The 12940-nt window shown below is 35.6% G+C and overlaps 1 protein-coding gene across 2 annotated transcripts in view; it reads left to right on the forward strand.

Moving 5' to 3' along the window:
• Positions 1 to 12940, forward strand: part of LOC138714616 (putative fatty acyl-CoA reductase CG8306) — a 105052-nt gene that overhangs the window by 69637 nt on the left and 22475 nt on the right. The window contains exons 2-3 of one of the 2 annotated variants that reach the window (XM_069846643.1): positions 966 to 1185; positions 10268 to 10519. In XM_069846643.1, the coding sequence (XP_069702744.1) occupies positions 976 to 1185; positions 10268 to 10519 (462 nt within the window). In that variant the 5' untranslated portion in view covers positions 966 to 975. The remainder of the gene's footprint in view (positions 1 to 965; positions 1186 to 10267; positions 10520 to 12940) is intronic. The other variant, XM_069846644.1, reaches the window with a different exon arrangement.

Here is a 12940-nt window from a genome sequence, read left to right on the forward strand (position 1 = left end):
CATATTAGCCAACAGATGCCACTAATAACGATCTTCACCCCCAAACTTAATTGTTGCGGAATTACAAACACTGCAAAGTTATTGAAATGGAATCAAAGGAAATGATTTTTTTTTTAAGAAATAGAAACAAGGAGAGATATTTTAGAGAACATATTTCTCAAAATATAACTCAATATTATTAAATAAATATATTTAAATTTCATTAGTACATGTATGCATTAGTCTTCTTTCATTGGTACAGAATACTAATTGAAAATTCACTAGTAAGTTACAAGTACTAGTAGGCCTACTTCAGTGGTAATTTGTAAGTATGAAGGGGTAAAGTACTGACACATACTTTCTCATCATGATTTTTACGTCTTTCGCAAGAATTCAGTCTTTATCATGTCGAGAATGATATCGTTTATTTTCTCAAACGTTAATCTCACAGACAGAAGAATCAAAATTAAATAAAATTGGCATAACCAGATCTAAAGGATGCACGAGGAAAGAATTCCGAATATGATACTTCAATAGAACCTATAATCTAGAAACAAAAATATTGGCCTCCTATTGACAAGATGGTGAGACGCGCTCTCTTGATGTGGAAACAGGCAATGAAACCTAAATCCATGAAAGACGGTGATGTTGATGGCTTTTAAGATGTTATTTCAGTGGTTCACAAATGCGTAATTAATGCTCATAACAGATCAGAAATACCTCGTAATAATAGGACCCATGTGTATTAGATATTTTGTCTTGTTTCGATAAATACTATGTTTCAGAATATTGAATGCTCTTTTTTCTTAACGAGAGAATGAGAGAATTTCAGTTTTATCTTTTAAATGTGCAGAAATTGGATCCGAATAAATGCAACTTTTCGTTCTGCTAATATTTTCTTGTATTTCTAACAGGAATTTTTCCAATGGTGCTGACGACTATCACCAATATTTATTACTGAATTCGTTAAAACATTTTTGTTGCAGCCAGGCAGAGATGGCGGATGCAGACAGCAGCAGCAGTGCGGTGCGGGACTTCTTCAAAGGGGCCAACATCTTCATAACGGGGGCGACTGGCTTTCTGGGCATGGCGCTCATCGAGAAGATCCTGCGGGTGTGTCCAGATGCGGGGAACATCTACTTGCTTGTCCGACCCAAGAAGGGAAAGGAGATTGCGACCAGAGTAGAAGAACTCACCAAGAATCCGGTAGATTAGATTAGATAATATATTATGTAATACGTAAAAACTGATATCAATCCATTGGGTATACATACCGTATCAAAAGAGCATTTACTTCTAACTTATGGGGCAACCTGGTGATTTAATTTCAGGAAAAAAGTCTTCAATAGTGTGTTAGTTGGGAGGCCGGAGAGAAAAAGACTTTTGGGGAAACCGAGACATAGATAAGAGGATAATATTAAAATGGATTTGAGGAAGGTGGGATATGATGCTAGGGACTGGATTAATCTTGCTCAGTGTAGAGACCGATGGCGGGCTTATGTGATGGCGGCAATGAACGTGCGGATTCCTTAAAAACCATTTGTAAGTAAGTGGGTATCAGAGATGAACAAAATTAACTGCCGCTCTCGCTCGTTGTGTTCGTTGCATTTGTCTTTCGAGTCTCGTCTCGTAACTCTCGTGCGCTTCGAGTCTCGCTCATCATTCTCGAAATAGCATTTGGTCGGAAAGATTTCGTAACTTTGAATAACATACATCATTGAAATAAATAATATTAGAGATGTTTAATTCACACAAAAATAGAAAACAAAACAGTATCATAGTTATCAAAATGTTCTGGTTCTATTATCGAATATTACCTATAGTAATATAATAGAAAAAAAAAATCTCAAATAAATTTGCATTTTTAAGAAACATAAAACATAACGTTAAATAAACCGTTAATATTTTTTTACTTGAAATGGTACACTTGATCTCAAACAAACGAAAAAAAAAAATCCTAGACTTTTAGTAAGGGCCTAGTAATTAAATAAAGATTCGGGAACGGATTATTATACACTGAAAAGTAGAGACGTTATGTTTTATTTAACGACGCTCGCAACTGCAGAGGTTATATCAGCGTCGCCGGATGTGCCGGAATTTTGTCCTGCAGGAGTTCTTTTACATGCCAGTAAATCTACTGACATGAGCCTGTCGCATTTAAGCACACTTAAATGCCATCGACCTCGCCCGGGATCGAACCCGCAACCTTGGGCATAGAAGGCCAGCGCTATACCAACTCGCCAACCAGGTCGACTGAAAGGTAGAGATGATGTTTCAAATAGGCTAGATTGTTTAAACAGTTGTCAAAATATATACAAGTTCAGTCTGGTATAAACAACTGTGGCGATTCAAATCTGCTTGACGTTCGAGAGTTGACCACTCCCGATGTCTTGAAAGTTCGCTTGATTCACTCACAAGGAGTCTTCGCATCAACGTCGTAGTGTCGTGAGGGTTTTCAGCTTTACGGGACCTGTTTGTCTTGCTTTCTCATTCGTTGTTGAATTCTAGTATCTTTCTTTTTAACCACCCTAATTAACACTAATAATATGGCTAAAATTGGTTAATTTTTTTTCAGTCTAGTGCAGTGGAATCCCCCCTTAAGGAGAGGATGGTATTTTTTAAAACTTTTTTTCCTATTTGGTGTAAAATATTAATATTTTGTATGTAGAGAGCTCATAGCTGTGGCAACTCAACCAAATATAAATATTTTGAAAAAAAAAAAAAAATATATATCGGGGCCCAAATTTGAAAAAAAAAAAAATGTACCCCATGCAGGATTGTACTAAAACCGATATATCTAAACCGTTTTTAAAGATAGATTCAAACAGTTTTTTGCAATGTATTTGCAAAAGCATGTTCTACAAACTGTCTGTAACAGAATTTTGATATTAGTCCCTACGTTTGTAAAATAAACAATTAAAATTTAATAACAATTTTCTGATTTCCTTTCTTGCAAACAAACGGACATATTTTTAAAATGAAATAAATTAACAAAATTCTGTTACAGAGAAAAGTTTCCTAAATAGTCTAAAGAATGTGTGTTCTAAATTTCTTGCATGTACCTTTAATAGTTCAGAAATTATATCCATTTTTGTCTGGCAATGTAGCAAAAAAAAGTGAAGTTACTGGAAACCGATAAAAGCGGGCGTGTGATTTAAAAATCCGTAGCGCAGGAAGTTTAAAAATGACGTCTCAACATCCGATAAGGGCACAAATACCCACAAAATGTTATGCAATGCATTCCACACATATCAAAGTGTATTTTAAAGAAAAAACAATTTTTTTTTTAAATTTAATTTACCGGAAACAACAATAAAAGTGGGCGAGTGATTAAAAAATCCATAACGCAGGAAGTTTAAAAATGGCGACTCAACATGCGATAAGGGCACAAATACCCACAAAATGTTATGAAATGCATTCCACACATATCAAAGAGTATTATAAAGAAAAAAAAAATTTTGAAAATTTAACTTACCGGAAACAACAATAAAAGTGGGCGAGTGATTTAAAAATCCATAACGGAGGAAGTTTAAAAATGGCGACTCAACATCCGATAAGGGCACAAATACCCACAAAATGTTATGCAATGCATTCCACACATATAAAAGGGTATTTTAAAGAAAAAAAAAACAATTTTTTTTGAAAATTTAATTTACCGGAAACAACAATAAAAGTGGGCGAGTGATTAAAAAATCCATAACGCAGGAAGTTTAAAAATGGCGACTCAACATCCGATAAGGGCACAAATACCCACAAAATGTTATGCAATGCATTCCACACATATCAAAGAGTATTTTAAAGAAAAAACAATTTTTTTTGAAAATTTAATTTCCCGGAAACAACAATAAAAGTGGGCGAGTGATTTAAAAATCCATAACGCAGGAAGTTTAAAAATGGCGACTCAACATCCGATAAGGGCACAAATACCCACAAAATGTTATGCTATGCATTCCACACATATAAAAGGGTATTTTAAAGAAAAAAAAAAACAAATTTTTTTGAAAATTTAATTTACCGGAAACAACAATAAAAGTGGGCGAGTGATTTAAAAATCCATAACACAGGAAGTTTAAGAATAGCGACTCAACATCCGATAAGGGCACAAATACCCACAAAATGTTACGCTATGCATTACATACATATAAAAGGGTATTTTAAAGAAAAAACAATTTTTTTTGAAAATTTAATTTCCCGGAAACAACAATAAAAGTGGGCGAGTGATTTAAAAATCCATAACGGAGGAAGTTTAAAAATGGCGACTCAACATCCGATAAGGGCACAAATACCCACAAAATGTTATGCTATGCATTCCACACATATCTCAGAGTATTTTAAAGAATTTTTTTTTTTTCGAAAAATCGAACGAGGACAATTGGGAGGACAAATTTAAAAGGTACGCAAACGCGTCCTTGCAAGGGGTTGGGGGCCGGACGAAACTAAATATGTGAGCTCCAAGCCTGTTGGCCACTAGTCTCACTCCGGGTTACGCTGCTCCACTGAAGGAGCTCTAGAAAATTTTGAAGGGGAAAACCGAAAATGGACGTAACCTCTTAGGTACCACATATTTTTGAAAATTTACTCATTTTCACCAAAAAAGTACCATCCTCTCCCCTTAACAGTAAGCTATACAGTACCTAGCAACATCTACTAATTAACATTTTGCCATTGGATGTAAGATCAATTTTACTTACGAGCTGTATCCACTGTTGTGACGGGTTGGATCAACAGAGTATAGGACACAGGAACACCTCATTCAGTTAGACGATGTCCTCTCATCAAGAAGACCTAGACTTCGATGCCTGCGATGTTTCAGGACAGAGCAGGTATTGAGAAATAGGCACTGTAATGACTTTCGGTTCCTTTGCCAGTCCCATTTCGTCACCACATTATCGTCATTCCATTCATATCTGCAATTCAAATGCAATCATTAAGTGAAGAACTGACCAAAGCAAGGAAATGGATCTTATTTCACGAACTGAATATATTCAGCCTTAATGTGAGAAAATATCAGTTATTTAGGTACCCATTTGAAGAAAAACATATAACAAGCATGCAGACAGGAAACTATAATGCTAATCATATTATAGTCGAGTATTACCGAATTACGTCTCTGATGCGTTATATAACGACACGAACCAGTGAACTTTTTTTAATGGATTACATTTTTTACATGTATGATTTAAATTACACATTTTTACTTACTCACTTACTGGGTTTAAGAAACCGGAGGTTCATTGCCGCCCTCACATAAGCCCGCCATCGGTCCCTATCCTGTGCAAGATTAATCCAGTCTCTATCATATCCCACCTCCCTCAAATCCATTTTAATATTATCTTCCCATCTACGTCTCGGCCTCCCCAAAGGTCTTTTTTCCTCCGGCCTCCCAACTAACACTCTATATGCATTTCTGGATTTGCCCATACGTGCTACATGACCTGCCCATCTCAAACGTCTGGATTTTACGTTCCTAATTATGTCAGGTGAAGAATACAATGCGTGCAGCTCTGCGTTGTGTAACTTTCTCCATTCTCCTGTAACTTCATCCCTCTTAGTCCCAAATATTTTTCTAAGAACCTTATTGTCAAACACCCTTAATCTCTGTTCCTCTCTCAAAGTGAGAGTCCAAGTTTCACAACCATACAGAACAACCGATAATATAACTGTTTTATAAATTCTAACTTTCAGATTTTTTGACAAAAGCTTCTCAACCGAATAATAACAGGCATTTCCCGTATTTATTCTGTGTTTAATTTCCTCCCGAGTGTCATTTATATTTGTTACTGTTGCTCCAAGATATTTGAATTTTTCCACTTCTTCGAAGGACAAATCTCCAATTTTTATATTTCCATTTCGTACAATATTCTGGTCACGAGACATAATCATATACTTAGTCTTTTCGAGATTTACTTCCAACCCTATCTCTTTACTTGCTTCAACTAGAATTCCCGTGTTTTCCCTAATCGTTTGTGGATTTTCTCCTAACATATTCACGTCATCCGCATAGACAAGCAGCTGATGTAACCCGTTCAATTCCAAAAACTCTGTGTTATCCTGAACTTTCCTAATGGCATATTCTAGAGCGAAGTTAAAAAGTAAAGGTGATAGTGCATCTCCTTGCTTTAGCCCGCAGTGAATTGGAAAAGCATCTGACAGAAACTGACCTATACGGACTCTGCTGTAAGTTTCACTAAGACATTTTAATTAATCGAACTAGTTTCTTGGGAATACCAAATTCAATTTGGTTACATTATTACACATTTTTACGTCTAGAAATTAATTTTTACGCTTAACTTCCCAATCCTGAACAGAATAGACACTCCGTACGTGGAATAGTCGTAGTGCAATGGATTCGACTCCCGTCCCCCCAGGGGAACAGAAAAAATGGTCTCTTCACTATGCTGTACTTAGTAATAAAAACAAATCGGGTATGTATAATGAAAAACAATAAAATAAAATTTATTGTAATTTCATTCACTAGGTAGTACTATAGGCTATAAATATAAAATTGTTATAATCGCAAAGCGTAAGGCTCATTGATATACGACAGAACAACAACTTTGGATTGTTAGTGCTGGAAGTCACGGACGAGGCCTTGAACTTCTGCGCCCAAGGAAAGCAGTCATTATTTCCAAGGCCTCGTTATGTTGTTTGGTAATGCTGTTCGTAGACCTAGGAGCGATTACTGAAAGTGAAATCGTCATTCAAGTAACGCTACCTGACTGTTTTAATACTTGCCAGTCTTGTTAGCAGTCCGTAAGTTTGAAATGAATAGGTTACTGAAGCATAAACTTGACCATTGGTGACGTCAGCAATTTTAATTTGGAAGGGACATTCAGTAAATTACTGTCACTCAATGATAATGATTTCAGACAATTTTTCCGGAGGGAATGGGGAATAAATGAAATAGACTGGAGATTGGACGAATTTATCAGGTCATAGAATATTTTATGTCATAATACTTTGCATCCACATTTAGCTTATTATTACTCGTATTATTATTATTATTATTATTATTATTATTATTATTATTATTATTATTAAATGCATAAATGTTAATGATACATAAAACATTTCAAATCGCCATAATTGATTATTGCTTTTGGAATGAAAGAATTATAAAAATTCGTTTAAAGATGTCCACAGGTTACTTCATATAATTGGGATTTATGCGCCAATAGAAGATTACGAAGAGAGAACTGAAAAATGTTATGACAAATTGCAACAGATTTTGAATAAAGTAAATAAGAATGATTTTATCATGGTGATGGGAGATTTTAATACTACTGGGTGTTTAGTTCAAAGTGTGTCATGACGTCACTGTTGTTGGGTCACCGATTTGAAGCGAGTTTCAGTTTATATGTTAGAGAAGTTGCCTATTATTTAAGGCGTTCTTCAATCTGAACTTGAGAACGTGTACGGTATAACTTGAACGTCGTAGCAACAGATGGCGGTCTGTACGGTCTGTGTGCTACCATAACCTCTTTCGAACTGTGTTTTGCGCCGGCAAGTCGTACGCAGGGTATTTGTTATCATCGGTTGCGTACGGTAACATTCCACAACACAAATCAAATGCTCCGTGTCCATGTTGACCGTCGAAGTTAATGTCAACAAATACGTAAGTAATCGTCTTAACCCTCTCCCCATATCCCGACAGTACGTATTTCCAAACAGTTCACATTCCTGCCACTACCGGCGTTACCGTACGTATCGGAACGTACTCTTCAGAATGAACGCCGTACTTGCTAGCCAACTTCTCTGCCTCTTAGATTATACACCTGAGCTGCGGAAGTGTAGGAAGATTGAATTCTCTAGGCTCATCAGCTAGCCACATGACGGCATACAGCGAGCCAAGACACATTTTGAACTGAACACCCAGTAGAGTAGGCAGTTGAAAAGTTGAACAACATATTGGCACATTTGGTGAACAGACCCGTAATCGAAATGGAACTTGTTTGACTTTGTACTGTACAATCAAATAAAAATTATGAACACCTTTTTCAACCATAAAGACAGTCATAAATATACGTGGGAGGCGAGAGGATTAAATTAAAGAATCGATTATGTTATATGCAACAATAAATTAGCATAACTAGTTTTAGATACCAGAGTTTTCAGAGGCCCAGAAATAGAAGCTGATCATTATTTGAGCCGTTCAGAGCAGAAGTGGTGTAAGTAAAAAATGGGTAATGAGGGTTAAAGTAAACATTCTGTAAAATACAGCGCAAAGTAGCAATTAATATTGAATTTATTTAAACTATTAGTAGTCAGTGGATAGCAAGAAGGACATATTAATTGTTACTTTGCGCTGTATTTTACAGAATTTTTACTTTAAACTTCATTACCCAATTTTGACCTACACCACTTTTGCTCTGAATGGCTCATTTATTCGTACGTCCTGTTGTGGGACCTTGAGATAGACCCTGTTTTTTTTTTACAAAAAAATCATAAAATGTTATTTTTCTCTTATTTCGCAGGAATGCATACATTTCGCATTTTATCGTGGTTTTAAAAACTACAGTCAATCAAATCGAAATGATAGCTGTCCAAACCTTGGATTTAAAATATCGGCATCCTAATCAATTCAAATGAACAAAAAAGAAAATGTAAATTAATGTTAAAAAAATACATAATGAAATTTTAAAAAAGAATATTCTGCGACAAGATCTGGTAGCTATCAAAACGATAAAAATTTATTGAAAATAAATAATATACATTGAATATTATAAAGATGAATAGAGATGGTGGTTGGTGATGTTCAATGAAGATTTTAAAATGGTTGATGCAGTTGTCTGAAGAGTCTTTTCAGGAACCTTTAATTTTCTGAGAATCTCCAATGTAAATTTGGGAATTGTTCCTCGCGTACCAAACATAAGTCCAATGACATTCCAATCTTGAATATTATACTTAATATGATTTTAAATATACTAGTTATTTATGGTATGAGCTCGTAAAGATTTTCTTTCTGGCACAAGTGTAAAGTTTGTGAATGAGGCGAAGCACAAATTTACATTAAATAAACATTTCAAGTTGGAGAGATTCTAATATCACGATTTCACGGCCGTCTAAACTCAGAACCATTAAGAAAGAAGTATCCATGGAATAGCAGCCTGTTTTATTCATGATCACGATTTCATGGCCGTCTAAACCGGCTATATAATCAACAAAGTGATTAGGAAAAGTTGAATGCTGTAATATCGTACTGCAATGAGTACTGTACCGGTATTACATAATGATGTAACTTCAGAATAATATGGGCTAAATATAAATATGAATGTTAAATTTATTATTTATTTGTGTCATATGTAATATTTGCGTCATGAAATATCGAGGTAATGCATTAATTTCTTATTGAATGAAGTTTGTACATTTAATATTATATTTTCTTTGGCAGTGCGTAAAATGAATAGCAGTGATTGTATTGTATTGTGTTTATTAACATTCCATGGTATTCATACATTGCTTTACAGCTAGAATATGGAACAAGTCAAAAAACTTAATACTATTATAAAGTCTTAATTTATAGTCACAGTCTAGATGAAATATATACAGACGAGATTTACAATATAGTCTACTAGTACAACACAAAGTTTTAGTATCAATTTCATGAAGCGTTATTGAATGTCATGAATTCACCTACAGAATAGAAGGCGTGAGAAATTAGGTACTTCTTTAATTTGACCCTAAATAATCTTATGTTTTGAGTTTCATTTTTTATATCGACAGGGAGCTAATAAAAATTTTTACTGCCATATAACGCACTCCTTTTTGATAGCACGATAGACTTGCCGATGGAGTATGAAAGTCATTTTTTTGACGTGTATTTATGCTATGAACTGTTGAATTAGTTACAAAGTTTTCACGATGAAAAGAGATACTGACAAGCCATGGGCATTATTTGTAGTTTTTTGAAAATAGTCCTACACGATTCCCTAGATTTGGCACCTACCATTATTCTAATTACTCTTTTTGTAGTAGAAATATACTGTTACTATCTGTGGAATTTCCAAGAATATTATTCCAAAACTCATTACCGAGTGGAAGTATGCAAAGTATATTGTGATTGTGATTATTTACTTTTTCAGAGGCTCACTTTACGCACTGATAACAGTGGATAAAATGCAACTTTACACACTATCGTAGAAAAAAATACTTATTTGACAGCATTTGGGTACATTTCACATTTATCACTATTGCGAAAATCTACTATCTGTACAAATGAGAGTTCGTCTGAACATGATTTTGGAAGGAACTACACGTTGGTCAATTTATTTTGAACCTGCTGTTGCAGCTGTACGAGAAGCTGATAGAGCTGCGAGGGTCGGACGTCTTCCAGAAGCTGGTGGCTGTGGCAGGAGACGTGGGGGAAGACGACCTGGGTTTGAGCCCCGCAGACAAAAAACTGCTAGTCGACAACGTAAATGTGGTGTTCCACAGTGCCGCCACATTGGATTTTGAGGCTACTTTCAAGGCGACAGTTAATATCAACCTCTTGGGGACACGGAGAGTGGTGCAGCTATGCAAAGAAATGTCCCATCTCAAGGTATGTATATCCTTATCACTGTATCAATCTAATTATGAAACACAATGGAAAATGGATGAGATTTGATCCCAACGAATGTAACATTACATTTTGACTATTGTGAAATTATGAAGAGATTACACACAGTAGATCACTAGGTATGGGCAGATTTTTAAAATGATTCTGTAAGACCATAGTAATGTGAACGTAAACTGTTTGAGAAAAGCGAATTTCAAAGTGTGCAATTTAGTTATATCTTAGGTTCGTTCCAACAAGCGGTTCATGGATCAGTTCATGTACGGTTCCTGTACCATCTTATGCGCATGCGCTAGTTGAGCATCTGCTGTGGGATTGAAACTGGACTGGACGCTGTTGGAACGCTTTCGCGGATCGTTATGTACTAAATCCAGAGATGCTATAACTGTGATCATCTTTGCTAAGAACGGGATGCTTAATTGTTATCGTTTCGCAGCTAATTCTGATTGCAGAAAATAGAATTTCGATCATTTTCTATAAAAAGATGACAAAAAAAAATATGGAAGGCAAGAATTCCGATAATTCAATGTCGTGTACTGGGGGACTCTCATCTAAAAATAGTTCTTTTTTAATTATTAATGTATGAACGTTATTTATTATACTTTTAATCAAAGCTGCATGTTGAAATTGTAATTAACTGTTTCAATACGCAAATAATTTCCATTCCCTTTCTTTTTGGCGAAAATTGAAATTAAATCTCTAGTTTTATTATTCGTCTGCACTGTCACTTTTCATCTTTAACCTCAATGATGTGAACAGTCGATCATGACTTTCTTCAGTATCCAGGAGACGTTGGTGAGCTTATGCGCATGCGCGTCTCGCGTACTCTTCCGTACATGCCTCAATCCACGGACTATTTTTGACCGTTCCGAACCCGTGTCAAAAGCTTGTTGGAACGCCCGACTGCAGTACATGTTTCCGGTTCAGGACCGGTTCGGATTGTGTTGGAACGCTTTTTCTGTACTGCGCATGCTCACGATGGTTACGGACTGTTCCTGACTGTTGTTGGAACGAACCTCTTGTTAACTCTTTGAAAATAACTTGAGTTAAATGTCCCACATTACAATTGTTAAATAGTTTCAGCGTATAAAATAAATTTATGAAGACTAAAGTAAATTATAGTTCTCGAAAATGTTTCTTTTTTACTATTATCAAAAGGATGCAACTCAGGAATTATATTTTATTGTATACTAAGACACTCCCAACTTTTATTATACAGTACCGGTACATCATTTCGTGGAAATATATGTCTTGATATTTTAAATGTTGAAAATAATAAAGTTGACCTGGGGTTTTGTATGATTTTACTTCCCTTCTTAGCAAGTTGGTCAACAGCTTCATTATCAGATAATCTACAGTGTGTCAGTATTCATTGAAAAACTAACCTCTTGTTAAGCTTCATCAGATGGTGTATAATTTTCCAACAGTCAGTTATATTTTTTAGTTTGGTTGTTATAAAAAAAGTTATGTTTTATTTAACGACGCTCGCAACTGCAGAGGATATATCAGCGTCGCTGGATGTGCCGGAATTTTGTCCCGCAGGAGTTCTTTTACATGCCAGTAAATCTACTGACATAAGCCTGTCGCATTTAATCACTCTTAAATGCCATCAACCTGGCCTGGGATCGAACCCGCAACCTTGGGCATAGAAGGCCAGCGCTATACCAACTCGCCAACCAGGTTGACTGGTTGTTATAGCAGTACTAGCTGCTTTAGCATCACTGAATATACGGCTTGTTGAAAATAACAGATTTTGAAGTGTCGAATAGATGGCTTTAACTTCTCCATCAAAATTTGTAGCTCCATAACCTAAGGATTTATAAAACGAGAAAAGTTGACGTAGCACCAGCACCTGCTTCATTTTGAGTGGACAGTAGGGATCCATCAATGAAAATATGGAACCATTCTTTTCGTATGGAATCTACTATGAACAGTTTCCAATGCTAGCAATTTTAGGACATCTTCTGGAGTGTCATTTTCCTTGATATCTTCAATCAGGTCCAGATTCATTCATTCATTCATTTATTTTATTCCATAGATCTTACATGAGCAATGAAGCTTTAAGATGTGGAACATGTCAACATTTTACAATATTACAATTACAATTTTTACAAATTTTTATAGTTTTACAATTTAGTAATTTTCTACAATTTTTACAATGTTGTACAATTTTTTTTACATTTTGGCGAGATGTAGTGAGATGAAATGAGGTCCGAGGATTCGCCAAAATATTACCCGGCATTTGCCTTTTCGGTGGGGGAAACCTCGGAAAAACCCAACCAGGTAATCAAATCAAAGGGGGTAATCAGTCAAAGGTATTGATGCCAAGGACTCGCCATAGACCATCCGGCTTCAGTCCCACGGCTGTGGAAAACCTCGGAAGAAACCAAAGTCCAAAGGGGGATC

Source organism: Periplaneta americana, chromosome 15, assembly GCF_040183065.1.
Source record: "Periplaneta americana isolate PAMFEO1 chromosome 15, P.americana_PAMFEO1_priV1, whole genome shotgun sequence".
Lineage (NCBI taxonomy): Eukaryota > Metazoa > Arthropoda > Insecta > Blattodea > Blattidae > Periplaneta > Periplaneta americana.